This window comes from Oxyura jamaicensis, chromosome 27 (genome assembly GCF_011077185.1).
Source record: "Oxyura jamaicensis isolate SHBP4307 breed ruddy duck chromosome 27, BPBGC_Ojam_1.0, whole genome shotgun sequence".
NCBI classification, from domain to species: Eukaryota; Metazoa; Chordata; class Aves; order Anseriformes; family Anatidae; genus Oxyura; species Oxyura jamaicensis.
The window spans coordinates 5,118,798-5,137,406 of NC_048919.1; the positions used below are offsets into that span (position 1 = coordinate 5,118,798).

Sequence of the window (18,609 nt, forward strand, 5' to 3'; positions counted from 1 at the left end):
TGCAGCCTCCCTTCCCCCAAAAAGGTTTCCGAGGTAACTGTTTCCCCAAAATTAGCCTCCTGAGCAGAGTTAAAATCACTCGGTCCAGCCTCCGCGGCTGCACGCCCTTCGCTCAAGTAGCTCCAGGTTTATAAAGAAATAGAAGGGACAGGACAATGGAGCTCCGGGCTGGGTGAGGGTGGGTTTTTTTTCCCCCTCCCTTGGAGACAGAAATCTGCAATCCTCCTTTTGGGAAAACGGCGTCTGGTTTGTAAGGCAGGAGCGAGCTACCAAATGCCGAAGAAGTCTTGGGACTTAAAGTTTGAAATAAAGTTAAGCAGTGCACAAAAGCATGCAAATGATTTTTTTATTATTATTCCTCTCTTTTTTCTTTTTCGTTTTCTTTCTTTTTTCTTTCATTTCATTTTTTTTTTTTTTTAAGAGAGAGTTTGGAAGAAAAAGATGAAAAGTGAATAAGGCAAGCGTGTGAGTAAAAAGGAATATGAGTATCTTTGCATTGCTTTTATTTGCACTGTTGCCGATGTTATTGTTGATTCTAAGCTCCAGTCCGTGCTCATTCCAGATCATAAATACAGTAATTGGCAATTAATAAGCATTCCACTCCGGGCTGCACGATGAATTGTTGCAGAGTCAATCGTTTTGAACAACTCGCTCAGAGTAAAACCTTTCACGGTTTATTAAATATATACGTGCACGCACACACACCCATCCCAGAGGAATTCGGGGAGATTTTGGAAAGCGCAGCAACCTCCCCACAGCCGAGCCGAAATGCCCCAGCCCGAACAAAGCAGAGGCGCCGGGCGAGCTGAGCCTGAAACTACCTCGAAAACGCAGCGTTTCTTTTTTTTTTTTTTTTCTTTTTTTTTTTTTTTTTTTTTCCATTTTATTTATTTATTTTTTCTTAAAATCCCGGTGGCTATTGTGTGGGACTGCCCTGGTCGGGGGCCGGGCGGGCGCGGTGCGGGGCTGCGCGGTGCGGTGCGGGGCTAAGGGGCTGCGGGGCTGCAGGACTGCGCGGTGCGGGGCAGCGCTGCGCGGTGCGGGGCTGCGCGGGGCTTGCGCGGGGCTTGCGCTGCGCGGGGGTGTGCGTGTGAAATGTTGGGGGGCCGTGACGTCACGGCGCGCCGCTGCCCAATCAGCGCGCGGGCCGCGGGCCCGGCTCCGCGGGGTGTTCCCAGGATGAAGCGGCCGCGGCGGCGGGGCCGCGGGAGCGGAGCCCGGCCAAGGTGGGAGCGCCACGGAGCCCCGGGGCTCCCCCGCCTCGCCGCGGCCCCGCCGCTGCCGCTTCTGCCGCCCCCCCCCGCGCCGGTAGCTTTGTTTGCTCAAGCATCTCAGGGGCTTCGCGCAGCGGAGGGGGGGCTGCGCTTGTTGCTGCCCCCCACCCAACCCTCCCCCCCCCCGCGCCCCCCGGGGGTTATTTTCGGAGGGGAAGGTGGGGTGCGCGGCCGCGGGGTGGGACCTGGCTGGGGGGAGCCCGGAGGATGCGAGATGTTTGACTTTTTTTTTTTTTTTTTTTTTTTTTTTTTTTTTGCCGGGGAGGGGGAAGACGAGGAGTCGAGCCCCAGCCCGGGAGGAACTGGGTGTTTGGAAGATGTTGCGAGCCATTGACCACAGCGTTTGAAGGGGCGATCGGCTGCTTTGGCTTTTTTTCTTTCCTTTTTTTTTTTTTTTTTTTTCTCTTTTTTTTCCCCTCCCCCCTCCCCCACCTCTCCGGAGGGGTAGGGATGTGTGATCGGGGAGTGGAAACAAATATGTCCTTTTTTTCAAAGCCCCCTTTGAAAGAGACAAAGTAAACGCTCCTTGCAAAATGTTCCTGACCTGCGAAGGGACCTTCGGAATTGTTCCAGCTACCATGGATTACAATGGGGAAGCCAGGCCGGGGGATTTTCATGCCGGCTATCAAGAAATCGAAGGGATAAACTTGGGATACTTACAGATCAACGGCACCCAGATGTTTGCCTTGGCCCAGGTCCTCAGCGACCTGTTTAAGGATATCCCCAGGACCACCATCAGCAAGAAGATGGAAACCTTAAAGATCAAGAGCCGACGCTGCGATCTCAAGGAGCTCCGGACCCTCAAAGCCATCCACTCGGTGCCCACCCGCGCGGTGAAATGCTCGCTCATATCCAAGGCGGACCTGGAGGCTCTCTGCACCTCCTGCAAGAGCCTCAGCCCCAGGAGGAGGAAGAGGAAAAGGAAGAGCAAGCGGAGGGAGCAGCTGCTGCTGCCGGACCCCGGGGAGCTCTTCGCCTGCCCCCGGCCCCAGCTGCTGCCGCCCTGCCGAGCCGGCGCCTGCTGCGCGCCCGCGGCCCCCGGGCGCCCCAAGCTGCCCCCGGCCTTGGCCAAGGCGCGCTCGACGCCGGCGGCGCTGCTGCCGCAGCCGTTCCACCACCGGCCCTTCCCCGGCCTCGAGAGGGCCCCGCGGGGCCGCCGGGGCTGCGGGCTGGCGGAGCGCAGCGGGCTCTTCGGCGGCGTGCTGGGCTCCTATCCCCGCGACCTGGCGCTGCTGCACCCCGCGGCCGCGCACCCCGCCGCGCACCCCGCGGCGCTCGCCGAGCCGGGCCGGCGCAAGCGGGGCCCCTGCTGCGCCAAGGGGCTCTTCCCGGCCGAGAAGGGCCCCGGGGGCGCCAGGAAAGGCCGCTCGTCCGCCTTCCCCGGCTCCAAGCGGCAGGGCACCTCCGCCGGCTACTCCAGCGACTCGGACTCCAGCCTGGACTTCGGCGGGTCCAGCCCTGCCACCTCCAGCGACTCGTCGGAGGAGGAGGAGGAGGAAGAGGAGGAGGAGGAGGAGGAGGAGGAGGAAGGGGACACGTCGTGCAGCAGCGAGGAGGGCAGCTCCTCGGAGTCGGAGAGCAGCTCGCTGTGCAGCGGGGACTCGGTGCAGAGCACCCGGTACAGGCAGGCGGCTCTGCCCCGCTTCCAGCCGCAGCCCCCTCGGGAGCCCCTCGGCGATGAGCGCCCCGCGGAGCCCCCCCCGGGCGCGGGCAAGGCGCTGCGCCCCGACCCCGACCTCCTCTTCCTCTCGCAGCAGCTCTGGGCCAGGACTTTGCGAGCATCAACTTCGGAAAGTTTGAGCCCGGCTCCAACCCTGGGCTCGGGGGCCCAGCCGCAGCCGGAGCTGTACGACAAGCAGGAGGCCTCCCCTTCCTCCTCCTCCTCTTCCTCCTCCTCCTCCTCTTCCTCCTCCTCTTCCTCCTCCTCCTCTCCCCCTCCCTCCCCGAGCAGCACCCCTGGGGGGGACCCACAACAAAAGGAGGGCGGCTTTGGGGACGCAGAGCCCTGCGCCAAAGGGAAGGATTTGCACAAAGATGCCTCGAACAATAGAGCCTCGTTAGGCCCCAGTGACCAAGCAGAGAGGCAGAGCGAAGCTTTAGCCGGCCGAGCGGCTTCCCAAGAGCCGGCCCCGGGCTCGGCCCCGCAGCCCCCGGCCCCGGAGCTGGCGGGGAGCCTCGGCCCGGTGCCCCCCGGGGAGGCGGGGGAGCCCCGGCGGGAGCACTTTGACAGGCTCATCCGGCAGTCCAAGCTGTGGTGTTACGCCAAGGGGTTCAACGTGGACGGGAAAAGTTTGCGCCACGGAGGGAGGACGGAGCCCTGCAAAGCTGCAGAGCTCAAATCCCCCGGCTCCAAAAGAGCAGAGAGCCCCAGCACCTTGTCAAACAAAGCTTTGAAAGGCAATGGCTCGGAAAGGAATGCCAAGCGCAGACGCCTTGCCAGAGGCGCTGAGGCAGAAAGGCAACAGAGCTCCTCTAAAGGGAGGCCACAAAAGACTCAAAGGAGGAATGCCAAAAAGGGAAACACTCATTGCAAACGCCTCGGCAGCGCCGGGCCAACCCCGCCTCGGAATTCCTTCAGCCTCATGGGCAACTTCCCCTGTATTCCCTCCCTGGTCGTGGGGGAAGATGGGGACCTGTGTCCTGCCTCCTCCCTGGGGGTCAAAAACTCCTGGGCCCTCTCCAAAACTCACCCGCTGTGGAGCTGGCACCTGGGGGGCAACGCCATCCCGGTGCCCCCCAGCCTCAAATTCCGGGGCTATAGCTTGGAGGATCTCTAAGGACCGCGGACGGCCCGGAGGAAAGGTTTACACGCAACAGATGCGAGCCGCAGGGCGGGCGGGGGCCGGGGCCGGGCGGGGGGCGCGGGGCCGGGCGGGGGGCTCGGGGCCGCCCCGGGATGCCGAGCCCTGGGGGTTGGGCGGGCCGGGCTCTGCCGGCGAGAGGGGCCCGGGCTGGGTGCGGGGCCATGAGCGGGTGCGGGGGCCGGGCGGGGGCTTCCCTCTCGGGCCGGGGTTGAGGTTTCGGTGCCCCCGTGCGCCGGGGCCGGTTCCGCGATGCTGGAAGGAGAGCTCGGACCGGGGGGCGCCGACCTCTCGCCCCCGGGCTCTCCGCTCTTGTCCCAGCGCCGAGCTTGGGGCGGGGGCGCGGCGCCAGGTGGGGGCGCGGGGGGGGTCCCCCCGGGCCGAGCTCGCCCCGGCCGGCAGCGTCGCCCCTTCCCCGCCCCGGCCGCGCTCCGCTCCCCACCCCCGGAAGCCAAAAACCGCTGAAACGAGGAAAGAATAGAGCCGATTTCTCCCTTTGCCTCCATAAATGCATTGGATTAAAGTAATAATAATCACACGCAGAGAGAAATAATGATGTCATGCAGCATAAACACTCCTTTTCGGCCCGAGTCAATCCCGGCGAAATTGGGAGCAGCTATTCCAAATAACTATATTAATAGCAATGTAATGTTTTCTGTCTACTTAAGAGACAGGAAGAAAACATAAAGTTTAAAAAGACCAAGAAATTCTGTTTGCTAAAAGAAAACAGGAGGCTTTGAGAGGAAGTTATCTGAAACTGCTGCATGTTTATTAAAAAAAAAAAAAAAAAAAAAAAAAAAAAAGTGACTTGTTTGCTGGATAATAACCCTAACTGCGCTAGCCTAAAGGTAGCAGGCCTGTAAAAGCTTTACGGGCACAAGAAATAGGATCCAGGAGCATTAGCAATAGAGTACAGATGGACAATTTGATCTCTCCCGAGCTCCGAAGTGGAATGCGGGGAAGAATGTGGGGGGAATGTTTCTCCTCTCTGCAGAGGAAATCATATCCCAGTTTAACTTTTCTTGCAAACCACTGTCTTTGTAACTGGCTCTTTTGACTATTTCTGATGTGATTTCCACCCCGCTTTGGCATCAAAGCCCGACGGGCCCTCTGAAGCCAGCTCGTTCCGGAGACGTTAGGCAAACCAAAGCTGCTGCGGCTCGGGGGAGCGGGGGTGGGTTTTCCCCCTTCTTTTCAACAGAAAATGTTCGCAGCCCGCGGCCGGGCGGGCGCGGCCGGGATCCCGCAGCGCGTTTCGGCCCGGCCCGGGGCCGCCGTTCCCCCCCCCGCTGCCCCCCTCCCGCTGGGAGCAATCCCCCGGCCCTCCGCAGCGGCCTCCTCGTCCCGCGGAAAAGGAAGGGAGAGGGAAGGGGAAGGGGAATCATGGCTGGATTCAAAGAAAATATTCTCATCTGCCACGGCTGATTTTGATTTTTTTGGTTTAATTCCACCAGCGGGTAAAAAAATGGCATTTTTAAGGTCAAACGTATTTTGTATCTATTAAGCGATGTTTTTCTTGGAGCTGGTGAATTGTTGCTAAAAGCGGTGTTTGTTTGACTTGGGTTTGCAGCGGGTCTTTGGTTAACTGCGGTTTTTGTTGACTTCAGCCCGCCGCCCAGAGCAGCGGCGGGGCCGAAATCGCCGCGTCCCGGGGCCGGGCAGGCTTCGGTCGCAGCCGCGGGGGGGTCCCCGGTGTCTCCGCGAGCCTTTGGGGCGCGCCGGGCCCGAGCCGAGCTGGGCCGAGCCGAGCCGAGCCCGTTGCCCGCCCGCCCGGCCCGCTCTAGCACCGCGTGTGCCGGGAGAAACGAAAGGAACGCGGGGCCGGGGCCGTGCGGGGCCGTGCGGGGCCGTGCCCGCGGGAGGAGCCGCACAAAGGCGGCGCGGGGCCGCGGGTTGCAAAGCCCCGGCCCCAGCTCTCCGCGCTGCCGGCGAGCGCGCAGGAATTACCGAGCGAAAAGCGAAGAGCAAAAAACAATAATAATAATAATAATAATAATAAAACGCCAAAAAAAAAAAAAGAAAAGCAAAAAAATAAATAAAAATAAAAGGCAAAGAACGAAAAGCAAAAAGCAAAATCCGAAAACCAAACGCAAAAAGCGAAAAGCAAAAAGCAAAATGCAGCCGCAACCGGAATCCGCAGCTCCGGCTGCCGCGGGCAGGGGCGCGCAAAGAACTCAGGAATTTCTCTGCGGGATGAAATCACCTCAAGCCGCGCGGGGCAGCGGCAGCAGCCACCACCCCCGCGTGCAGCCCCACGGACATTTCTCTCTGTGGATGTGTGCATTTGTACGCGGGGGCGCGTGGGAGCCCGGCTAGTAACACACGGCCTGTGCGCGCACATGCACTCGCGCTGTGCACGTACACATTTCTCTGCTCGCACATGTAAGTACGAGCATGTGTAGCTGTGTACATCTGTATATAATGCAAGGGGGTTGTAGCAGGGCTGTGAATACAATACAAAGATACCTCAAAACTTTCCACACAAACACACCTTGAATGGCTCCTCAAGCAGCAGAAACATCCAGTTCACAGCAGAAATTAACAATAACAATAATTCCCCCATTTGTTTCTAAATGTTTCAAAGAAATTGAGCGATCCAGAAAAATAATCTTCCCAGCAATCCCCCAGTAAGAGGCTGGAGGGGGGAGTGGCAATGCACGAAAGTAAACTGAAAAAAAAAAAAAAAAAAAAAAAAAAAAAAAAGGAAAACCCAAATTGTTACCTGAAATAGCCTGGTTTGGACTTCAAAAATGAGCAAGCCCGAGCGGTAGTTTGTTGGAAGAAGCAATACCTCTGTACGAAACAATGAGCCAGGAGAAGGGGACGCTTTGAGTGTAAAAAACTAGTTCTGGTTTAGAGCAAAAATTCAACTTGTATTGCCAGGACAGCATAAAGGGTATAAAGGCACCTTTATAGTGACGCTAGTGAGATTGCTTTATTTCCAAACGGGTGCAAGAGAAACAAAACCTGTTTTTTTGTTTTGTTTTGTTTTGTTTTTATTTTCTTTCTTTTTTTTTCTTTTTTTATTTTTTCTTTTTGTTTCATAAAAAATGTTTGTCTAGGTAGGAGAAAACAGAAAGTATCTTCTTGTAAAAAATAAATAAAACTTTTATAAAGGGTGCTGCTTTTAAAAATGCAGCAAGCTTTAGACTCAGGAAAATCTCAGCTTGGATACGGTGTGGTGCTATGTAATCACGGTTTGTAAGGGTTTCTTTTTTTAGGGGCTGGGGCTATCAGGGACCTTTGCTCTTGCTTTGCGTTGCTGGATTAAAAACTCACATCCCTCCATCCCCGTCCAGTGGGTTTAAAAGTGTCACGTCGTGGGTGCTTCTCTGCTGGGCCCCGGCTCCAGGGCAATTTGTTCATGGGGTTGCTGCGAGTGGGGCGTGGAGCCGGTCCCCGTCTGTGGGTCCTCGCTGGCATCGGGCCCCAGGGGGCTGCGAGCCCCCGGCCCGGGCTGGGCACATCCAGCTGCCGCCGCTGCCTTTCCCCGCGCCCCGGCCTGGGACACGTGTTCAAAACGTCCGCCGCGGGGAGGAGAGAGCTGTCGCCTTTTCCAGCCTTGTCTTGGGTTTTCTGTTTAGATTTCCTGTACCTTTATTTATTTGAAGTTGTTGTAAGTATATGACGATGAAAGTGTTAATTCCTGCGTGCAATATGGAATCTAGGCTGAGAAATAAATACGTTTTTTACAGAACCGCCTGCTACTCGGCCCTGTTTTGTGCGTGCACGCATGGGGGTGGGTGGCCGAGGTGTGCCCACGTGTGCGGGAGCTGGGGGTGAGATCTCGCTCTGGGGGGGCTGTGTGCTTGCACACCCGGGGTGCACGTGTGCGCGTGGGCACGTGTGCGTGCCCATGGAGGTTGCGCGCCTTGCGGAGGGCGCGCGTGCCGCTTCCCTATTTATAGCTGTTTAACATCTGGCTGCGTGTGTTTATTTACGCGCCCTGCCGAAGCGCACGCCTCCGCACGCCTGCGTGCACGAACCGGCCTCGCACCCGCGTGGGCTTGGCGCCGTGGGGCTGCGACCGCGGGGCCGCGCGTGGTGGCCTGCGTGTGTCCATCCTCCGTGCGAGCACGTGGGTGGCTGCCCACGCATGTGCTCAGCGCCGCGGCACGGGCCTAGGTGTTCCTCCAGAGGAATTTTGCCCCCACGAAACGTTTTTCCTAAACATCTAATCGGAAATCAATAGAGACTTCCATCCAATTTGTAGGCCAGCCGCGAGGACGCGGGGACCGTCCCCCATCCATGTGTTTCTATTTTGAGGGCCTCAGGAGCTCGTGCCCCTCAAGGAGCACTTCAGATGGATTTTTAATTCTTCAGCAAAGACAAACGGCTGCAGAATGAAAGGGCTCATCAGAGCAGCGGTGGTAGGTTTAGACCCCAACACAAGAAGCAGAACAAGGAGGAGCAGCACAAGGGACTTGTACCTGCGCAGCGGGTCGGGAAGGGCCTCGGGGACGTGACCAGGAGGGCAGAGATGCCGGCCTGGGGAGCAGCGATCCGGCTCTCTCCTGGGCAGAAATCTCCCAGATTATCTTTCCAAACCAAATGAAAAGGAAAGAGAAACGAATGGCACCCCCAGTCAGGACCTCATTAGGTATGATTAATAACTGTGCATTATTCGATTGCCACAAAACCATCTCATGCCCTCGCTTCTGCATGAGGGCAGGTAAAAACCCTCCCTGCCCCTAAAAATCTCGGAAATCCAGACAACACAAGAAAGTGGATATGCAAATCACGCACTCGGCATTTGAAACCCATTTGCAGCCTTTTTTCACCCCCCTTCTGGCATGGAGGAAAGGAGGCGAAGTCAAAATGACTCCCATTTAAAAATGGGACCTTTCCAAAGGCGAAGTCCGGAGCCTCCAGCCCCGGCAGAAAGCGGGAGCAACGCGGGGCAGGACGCAGCTACCCGGGCTGAGAGGGGAGACTGCGGTGGCCTAATCACAGCCAATGACCCCGCTATTATTATTATTATCTTTTAAAGAAGGTAATTTAACAATGGCGTTAATTATCTGCTGGGACCAGCACAGGCATTGCTGGGGAGCGGGCTCTGAGGGGGGCTGAGCCCCCAGATTTGGGGCTCTTCCACGCCCAAAAGCTGCAGGAGAAAACCCACGGGCACAGAGCAAGGTGCTGGGGGGGCACCGGGGGGCCGCGGCATTTATTTAGTTTACTGTCAGGGTGTTAATGATGAATTAGATAGCAGAGGAGGGGCTCGGTAAAGCAGCAAGCTGTGAGAAAAAAAGCAGCGCCCCCCCTCCCCGGGCGGGCTGGGGGCAGGGGGGAGCTGGGGGGGGTGAGGGATTAAGTGTCACCGAAGGCCTTTCATTTACCGTGTTTACATGGAGTCAATAGAAGGGAATGGACAAGGGTTTATTGTGAGTTATGAGGCTCTTTCTAACTCCCATGTTATCAATATCTCCCTCTTAAAAAAAAAAAAAAATATGCAAAAAATGAGTTTGCTTTTTGAAGAAAATACCACCACCACGAAATTCTCTGCAAACCTTTCTGGAAGGTGGGAGCCTCCCACCCAGCCCACAAAGCGCTTCGTGGGATCCTTCAGCTGTTCCATATAAATCTACGGGCTCAATAGGTGGAGTTTATGCTTTTAGCAATTGAAAGAAATTGCCCTAAATGAGGCCATATGGGAAACTGTGCTCATCCTCCCCCCTTCCCCAAAACCGGGGGAGGATTCCTCCTGCCCTTTGTCAGAAAGGGAGCTTCTGGGGCCGGATCCAGCCGCTCGGGGCCGCAGTGCGCTCCCCCAGGTGGGGGGCAAAGAGCGGCCGAGGGGGGCGAGGAGCTCGGGGGCTGTGGCCGGGCTCCCTGGGGGTTTGAGCAGGCTGGGGATTTGTGGGGGGGGTCCCCAGGGCCACCCTCCCTTCAGGGCCAGGCAGTGTGGGCACCCCGCACCCCGACAGCCCCTCGGCATCGTGCCCGGCTCCGCTCCCCACGAGGCTCCGGCTCCTCCACGCGCGGGGCCTCGTGTGCCGGGCTGGTTCCTTCCTTCCCAGCTTTTCCTCCCGTTTGCAGGCTGGGATCACGCAGACTTCTCATCATCTGGAAATACCAGCAACCGCCCGGGCGACTGCTTGTAATTAACCATTCGTTACAGTGGTTAACCCCCCTCCCCAATAACTGAAGGCGTCGTGTAGGAAACTCGGGATCCCGCACGAGAGCAGCGTGCCGTACAAAGGGAGCGACCCGTCGGGATTCGCTCTGAAATCGATCCTCCCCGAGCAGAGTGCGGGGCCCGAGGCGGCGGGGGCCACGTTTTGCTCTGCGGCTGCAACGTGCTGAGGAGCCCCCCTCGGCTTGTGGTGAAGGTCTGAGCCGAGGATTCGTTTCAAACTGTTCCTTAATTTCTCATCAGCGGTGGCTTAGGGAGGGGGTAGGGGGGTCGGGGAAATAACAGAAATGCTGCAGTTAGATTTGTAATTCCATATCCCCAGCTCTGAGTGGTTCGGTATGTTCCTAGCATCTCGCTCACAGGCTTGGTGTCATTTCTCCCCATGCTGCACAAGCAGAAGTGTCGGTAAGGAGGAAGGAAGGCGAGCCCAGCGGCTGCATTTCGGGAGTAGGAAGCTCCGAGGATGCACGTGGGAGCAGCTCGTGTCCCTGGGGGCCGGTGAGAAAATGGGGGGGGCAGGTGGGGGCCAGCAGGCATCACCTGGGTGCAGGGATGTGGGGTGCTGCTGTCCCCAAACCCCACTGAGCGTCCTCCTGCATCCCCCACGGGGGTGCTTTGGAGCAGGGGTGCTTCCCTCCCCTCCACCCTCTGAATAACCCCAATTCTTTACTTGCATATTTGTATTTTTTTCCTGCTAATTCATGTTTTTCCCGATGCTTACCCAGGTGGGGCTCCCTGCCCTGGAAGGTGCCGCAGGGGAGAGGGCTGCATGTGCCTGAACGCCGCCCGCACCCCCAGACCCGCTCGGGGACACCCGTGTCACTGCGGGGTGGCTGGTGGCCATCCTGGGTGCTGTCGGGGGGCTGTGGGGCCAGGGGGTGGGGGAGAGGGCAAAGCAGTGCCCAGCAGCATCCCGGGGGGGGGGGGGGGGGGGGGGGGGGCCGGGGGGGGGCGGCCCCCCGGCTGCCCCGGGCCCCCTCTGCGGGGCCGTAAGGCAGCGGTGGGGTTTGGGGGCCGGCTGCTCGCCCTGGCCGCGGGGGCTCCCCCGGGTGTCAGCTTTCCCCTATCTCTCCCAAAAATCTCGGCGCTGTGAACTCTGTGAACCCTGGGCCGGGACCAGCTGTGCTCCCCCCAGCTGTGGCGGGTCCAGCTGTGCCGCTGGGGGGGGGGGGGTGGCGGGGGAGAAGCCCCTTTCAGTTGGTAATGGGCTGCCCAACGATGCCCCCCCCCCCCAGTCCCGCCTGTGGGGTGCAGGTCGGGACCCTGAATGGGGTGATTTGGGGATATTTCCACAATTTGCAAGATTTTATGTTTGTTTTTTAATCATGCAGTTACAGTGGAGATTCTCTCCTGTTGTATGCTCCAATTTCCTTTATTTTCATTATTAATTCCTACTGCTCCTACAATTATAACGATCATTTCAGCACTTATTCTTTCAGGAACAACGCCGGTACTGAACCTGTGCAAAACGCTTCCGTGGAGGAGAAAAAAAAAAAATCCATTAATAGCAGTTTGTGACAGAAAATCGTTTGGGCTATGCTGTCATCTTACCTCCTAATACCTGAATAATTAATGTCCTACCTTTTTTCCCCCCTCTTCAAATATTAACATGTTTGAATCCTTGTCAAAATTGAACACCCCTCCTTGAAATTAATTGCCAGTGGAGATAAGAAGAGGTACACGGTTTACAAACTAGATTATTATTATATATATATATATTTAATCCAGGCAGAAGGAAAGCTCCCTGGCAGCTGCTGTGTTTGCTGCCTTTCCGACTTTCTGCACGCAGCGGTGGGCGCAGCAGCGCTCGTGTGCGTGCGCGCAGCCTCTGGCATGGAGCACACCCGTGCACGTGCAACGCGCTGCTGTGGGGATCTTTTTGGGGGGGAGCGGACACTGGGATCAGGGGGAGGAGGGGGCAGGTCCTGGGGCAGGCCCCCCCCCGCTGCTTGCTCCAAGCAGGGGGGCCGCGAACCCCCGCTGCTGCCCCGGGGTTGCGGCTGCTGGCTGACCCTGCTGGCGGCTGGGCTCCTTTAGGAGCCTTCTGGAAGATCTGAACGGCGCAGCGAGGGGAGCGGAGGAAAGGCTTTTTTTGGGGGGGGGCTCTTGGGGGAAACCCCTCTGCAGCTGGAGGCCAGCTCTGGCTCCTGCTCCGGTGAGCAGGGGGAGCGCGGGGTCGCCCCATCCGGAGCTGCTGAGCAGGGCAGTGGAGCGGGGCCACCGCCGCTGTCCCCCAGGACCGGTATTTCTATCGTCCCAGGGGTGCGGTGCTGTCTCTCTTGGTTTAAAACAAAACCAGACAGAGTCTTGAGGGTCAAAAGGGAGGTGGGGGAGGGCTTTTCCCTACCTACCCCCAGACAAAGATCCCTTTGAATCTAATCAAGCAGAAAAGAAACCCCTTTCCTGTGTGTTTTTGTACAAGGGGAGAGGGGTTAGGGCTGCCCTGGAAGGTAAAAGGAAAGGAGATCCCATTTTGCCTTTCAACAATGAGATCTTTATAAAGGTTCTCAAAAACCCCTGGCCGTGGAAGGGGAAGGACGCTGCGGCGTTTTCCCAGTGGCCAAGGGGAAGGTGGGGGCCGCAGGAGGGGGGCAGGCAGCGGAGGGCTCTGGGGTGCTCGCAGGGACACGTTTCGTGCTGCGTTTTCCACGGGAAGGGGACATTTCCTGCCCCGGTGCAGGTCCAGGTGCAGCTCTGGACCGTTCCCGCGGAGGGTCCGATCCTGTCTCCGTTCGGATCAGCTGGAGAGCTTTGCCAAGGCCCTCGTTCCTGCTTTCTGCCTGCTGAAGCCCAGCCGAGGGGCCCGAAGGCCCTGCTCCTGCTGGAGGAACGTCCCTGCGGCGTAACGCCCTGGCTGGAGGGACGGCCATCGGTCCTGGCGTGGCAGCGGTGCTGGGATCGCACCTCTGCTTCGCGGAGATTTTCTGCGTGACCTTGGGCAGTGCTGGCAGGGCTCGGTGGGGATAAGCTGCAGGCGAGGCGGGGAGGTGCTGTGACGGGGGCTGTGGAAGCACCCCCGCAAACCCCAGCACCTGGTGCTGTGCACCCAGTACACCAGCCCCGGCTTTCGGGTCCAGTGCCGGTGACCCCGGAGCTGCAGGATGGGGCCCAGCTGGTTGTGGCCCCCCACGGGATGAGACCACGCAGCTACCCCCTCCCCAGGCCCTCTGTCCCTGTGCTGAGCCCAGCAGGGCCCTGACCCCGCTGCAAAAAGCCCCCGTTGGTGGCGGGGTGGGCACCTTCCCCACGGGTCTCTGTAGCTGTGTCAGCAGTCCCGGCCCCTGCCTCCCTCCACCAGCTCTGCTCTGCACGGCGGACAGCCTCAGATGCTGCTTTTTACATCCTTTTAACTAATACCACATGACAGTGATTTAAGCTAATCAGCACAACCTCCCGTGTCAATGCAGGAATACTCATAACCTCCGTGTTTACATTAAGTACAGCAGTGTTTCAGCTATAAAAGCACTTTCAAACTGACATTAACTGCAGTGTAACGATGTTAGATTGACTGGAGTTGGGTCAAATGCCTACCAAAAGGCTGCTAGGAAGAAGCTGCTGTTGTATTTACTGCCAAAGCATTAGTGCGGCGTTGTCCTCACGAGGCTGGCCCTCCCCGGGGCCCACGTAAGCTGTTTTGCCTTTATGTGCCAACGCTTTGTGTCGCTCTCCCTCACCGATTCCCGCGGTGCTTTGCTGGGACGGTGCCCTGGGTGCAGAGCATCTCGTCTGGGGGGGGTCACAGCACACCCCTGCCTTGCAGCACCCGTTGGTTTTGGTTGCACGCCTGGTCACCCACGCAGTGACAGCGGTGGTTTGCAGGATCGCCGCCGCACAGCCCTGGGCCTCCTTGCCCACGCTTCACTGCCCCGCAGCCAGGTTGTGTGCAGGGGGGACAAAGGGGGGACACGGCGGCCCCAGGCACGGCCTGAACTGAGCACCCTGGGGTGTCCCTGGGTGCCACCCCGCGTCCCTCAGCCTCTCCGAAGCACAGCCCTGACCTCCGGGTGCTGTTGGGTGGCCTGGGAAAGGGGAGATGCTTTTTCTGGTTAATCCCAGATGTTCCTGGGATGCAGATGGTGTCAGGGCACATCCTGCTCCCCTTTTACCAGGCTCCAAGCACCTGAATTTATGAAGCATTTCATAACCCTCGCTCACCCCGTGCACATCCTCCCTGCCGATGTCCCACGCGGGCAGAGCCAGCACCTCTCGTTCTGCCCTGCACCGGGAGCAGGGTTGCTGGGGCTGGTTCTGCATCATCCCCTCGCGGGCTCCGCGACCTTTCCAGGTCCCCAGACCACTGGCAAGGGCAGGGCTCCTGATGCCACCTCTGCCCTGGTGGGGGGACCCCCAAACCCACGCAGCCCTCTTGCTCCAGCACTTTTCCTCCCCTGCATTTGCCGCTTCCCAGGGGTGGCTGGCGCCCCGCTCCCTCCCCACTCAGGTCAGCACTGGAGTGTTTAAAAATAAAAAGCGTTTTTAAATAAACAATAAACGCATTTAATAAACCATAACAACTTTTAAATGAAAAGGCTATAAAAAACAAATAAACAAGCTCTCATTTCCTGGAGCCCCCGCCCTGCGGTCACATCCCCACGTGTTTTCTGGCCACCAGGAGGGCAGAGCGGTGCTGCTGGGCCCCGAGCTCCCTTCCCAGCCCCACCACGAGCCTCTTGCACCCGGGGGCTTTGGCTGGGGGCTCACACATATGTACGCACAGGTTTATCTGCATCTATATCCTCCAGCTCTGCCTAACCCATCTGCCCGCGCAGCAGCAGCTTTTTATTTGACCCCAACGTATTCTTTTCCATAGGTTTTAGGGCCAGGAGGGACCGCGGCTGTCATTTCCCTGCCGGCCCTCGCTGAGCATCCAGCACCGACCTCCTCGCGGCGGTCCCCGGGCCCACGAGGAACCTGGCGGGGGCCGGGCTGAACCCTCGGGGCCGGGGCCGGTGCTGGCGAGCCCTGCCCACACGGTGGCAATATCTGCCCGGGCTGCGCCTGGATCCGGGGCTCCGCTCGCACAGGTGTGGGCTTTGCTGCCCAGAAGTGCGCGATGGTGTTTTTATTTTATTTTATTTTATTTTATTTTATTTTATTTTATTTTATTTTATTTTATTTTATTTTATTTTATTTTAATTTAATTTAATTTAATTTATTTTAATTTATTTTAATTTTAATTTTATTTTATTTCATTTTATTTCATTTTATATTTTATTTATTTTATTTTATTTTGTTTTGTTTTGTTTTGTTTTGTTTTATATTTTATTTATTTATTCATTTATTTTATTTTGTTTTGTTTTGTTTTGTTTTATTTTATTTTATTTTATTTTATTTTATTTTATTTTATTTTATTTTATTTTATTTTATTTTATTTTATTTTGTGTGGTTTGTTTTGCGTTGGTTCATTTGGTTTTCCTCTTGTCTTTCTCCGCGGCGCTGTGCCTGAGAGCTGCCAGGCGCTGGGCAGGGAGGTGCGAGGGGCTGGGAGCTGGGAGCCCCCTTTGCCCTGGGCAAGTGGCTGCTGGTGACGGGCCTGGGGGGCTGCTACAGGTCTGGGGGGGCTGCAGGGGCTCCCCCCTCCTAGGCAGGGCTGCCCTGGGGGCAGAGGCAGCTTTGCCATGAGAACGGAGGCTTCCACTCATGTTCCCATCTTGGGTAGGGTAAAAACTCAACTTTTATTCTCCAGAGCTGAGGGAAAGTTTACAGAGCTACCCGGCTGCTGCAGCATCTCTGGTGCTAGCACTTCAAAATATTGACTGGATGTTCTGATGTCCTTTCCCTATAATTTAAATTGTGAAATAAGATGTACTCTAGTTTAAAGGAAGTCAGAGTCCACCCTGTTTTTCTTCAGTCCTTTTCCTTTAACTGGAAAACTTATCCAGACCAATTATTTCAGGCAAATGAATTCATTCTCAACGAGTTGGAATTTTCTGTGAAAAATGTTTAATCAAAACATTCCCAAACAGCCCTACTGTTAGCAACCAACAGATGTGTTCCCGCTCATTAGCCTGAACGCTTGCAGTGAGCCGAGCAGCAGCCTCGGGCCGAGCTCCCTTCCCTGCTCCTCGTGGCCGTGGCTCGGTGCGCGGGGATTTGGGCAGGTCCTGATCCTGTGGAGGATCCCTTGGAAGGGGAGCTGTGAGGGGTGCCTGTAGGGTGGGCTGTGCGTGGTACAGGCAAAGGGGTGCTCTGTGCAGTCACCGCTGCAGTCTGAGCTCATTCTGCGCTGGCTCGGTGTCCCCCGGCCCCTTCCCCGCATGGATTCTGGCTGTGTTGGGGGGAGGAAGGGGTTTGGTGCAGGGGGGCTCAGGGCTGCACCCCTGGGTTCATTCGTTGCACGCAGGGTATCGGTGCTGGGCCCACCGCCTTGTGCCCTGCCCTGCCGGGTGGGAGCCGGGTCCCTGGGGGTGGTCGCTTGTATTTGTGGGTGCTGGGGGCGAGCACCCCGACTGCACCGCCAGAGACAGGTCTGCCCTGCACGGGTGGGTGCGGGGGGTTCAAGGAGGGTGGTGGGACTGAGCTGACCTGGGGGGCCAGTGAGGGAAGGGCTGGGACCTCCCACCCATCACCTCCAAGCGATGAGACCACCCCATGGTTCATGGCCACAGCCTGGGACCCCCACTGTGCCCAGCAAAGCTGCTGTCAGGGATCTGAGCTGGGGGCGAGGGGGTCCGGGCCCCCTTCCCCTCTGCAGCCCCTCCAGATCAGCTGATATTCTCCCTTCTCTTCCCCATGGGGCTCCTGAGACAAAGGCCATATCAACCGCTTTTATTTCAAAACACGAAATAAAATTAACTGGGGGGAAGCGGGGGGAGCGCACTCTTCTAAAGAGCACCAAATTGTGTTGCCATGGGAACGGGAGGAGAAGCCCAGTAGCTGATGCTCTCCTGGGGCTTGGGGGCCGGCTGTACCAGCTGAGATGTTTTCTCATCTATCAGTCTTTCTTCTTCTTCTTCTTTTTTTTTTATTTTTTATTTTTTTATTTTTCCTGTGTTCCCCCCAGCCACCACCCTTTTGATATTTTCCCAGTGACTGAGCACCAGCCAGCAGCCAGCTCCGGGACCGTGCCCTCTGCTCACCCACAGAGCTGCAGGCAGGGAGGTGCCGCACGCGCTGCCCTCTGCCAGTGCCCATCTCCTCCCTTCCCGGGGGTCTTGGGGGCTGCTTGGTCTCCAGAGGTGAACCTGAGGAACACGGGAGCTTGGGGAAGCATCTCCCACCCCGCTTCTCCTGGTTCTGCCTCCTTGCACTAGCTCCCCTCTCTAGCCCTGTTGCAGCTTTTGAGATCAAAATGTGCTTAAAATAAATACCCGAAGCCCTTCTCTACTTGGAGCTCCGGGCTTTCTGCAGACTTGGGTGTGTGTTGCACATGTTTAACCAGGGGAGCTACTGCTCTGCTGGAGCTCCCCTCTTTTTTGGCCAGGCTGGGTCCCTGTAGGTGTAACCGCAGGACTGTGATGGCACTTGGCTGTCTGCGAGCACACGCATGTCTAGTGTCTTTGGCAAACCCTACTTTCAGCACATTCGGGTAGCTCAGAATCCTCTGAGATGCAGCCTTTCTGCTCTTGGCTTCCATTTTCTTATTTGTGAAGGGCTTGGAGGCTCTGTGAGCCTGCTGCTCCCAGCAGCTCGCTGCCCCCGTGCTGGGGTCTCTGGTTTTGGGAGGTGCCGGCAGTGTTGGGCGCCTTGCTGGGTGTGAGGGCAGCAGTGCTCTCATCGGGCGTTGTGGTTTTCTCTGATTTCCCGAGCCTTGTCATCCTTAACCGGGGGCTGGTGTGAAGGGGAACTGCTGATGCTGTTGTGTGGGGAGTCCCTGAGGTCTCCTTGTGCCGCTGCCTGGTGTGTGCTTGGCCTTGCTGAGACCCCAGAGCTGGGTCGGAAAGACTCTGGGGCAAGGACAAAGCCACCGCTGGACGTGTGGCTGGTGGCAGGGTTAAAGACGCAGGTGTTGCTGCCTTGCTGCAGCAGGGCCCTGCATTGCCACCGGCTGATCTGCACAGGGATGCACCACGCGTCCTGGGCTTGTGAAATTCACACCCTTAGAAGCACTTGGGTCAAAGCAGGAGGAGTCGACTTCAAGCTCTTGACTTCATGGAAGCACTGACTGAAATCCCTGCAAGGCCAACTCACCCGCTGGTCGCTCCCAAATCAAACTGCTTCAGCCCGTGTTGGAACTTTTAAAGGTTTGTGGCTGCGGAGCTGCTGCTCCCTGGGGTACCCCCGTGCCCCCCCTGTGCTGCTGCCACCTGCCCCGGGCAGCTGCACCGAGCTGAGGCTGGAAGGAGTTGGTGAAGTATTTAGGGGAGGGGAAAAGTGCTCTGGAAAGTAATATTTAATTAGCCCCGAGAGGACGATTAATTGGCAGTCCTAATTTGAAGTCTTGCCAGGGTCTGTTGTA

At 57.3% G+C, this 18,609-nt stretch overlaps 1 protein-coding gene across 2 annotated transcripts; it reads left to right on the plus strand.

Moving 5' to 3' along the window:
- The first annotated feature begins 1,038 nt into the window (after positions 1-1,038).
- On the plus strand, positions 1,039-11,107 carry EPOP (elongin BC and polycomb repressive complex 2 associated protein). 2 transcript variants are annotated; one of them, XM_035347888.1, is made up of 3 exons: positions 1,039-4,076; positions 10,534-10,709; positions 10,937-11,095. In XM_035347888.1, exon 1 carries the CDS (start codon positions 1,808-1,810, stop codon positions 4,049-4,051), a length of 2,244 nt encoding a protein of 747 aa, XP_035203779.1. In that variant the 5' UTR covers positions 1,039-1,807; the 3' UTR covers positions 4,052-4,076; positions 10,534-10,709; positions 10,937-11,095. The 2 variants fall into 2 exon arrangements, 1 of the variants encoding a protein (XP_035203779.1); XR_004756338.1 differs by lacking the exon at positions 1,039-4,076 and adding an exon at positions 9,944-10,407 and having other exon boundaries at positions 10,937-11,107.
- Positions 11,108-18,609: the final 7,502 nt, after the last annotated feature.

Excerpts from the sequence above, each read along its gene's own strand:
- EPOP (XM_035347888.1), top strand. The coding sequence starts at position 1,808 with ATGTTCCTGACCTGCGAAGGGACCTTCGGAATTGTTCCAGCTACCATG.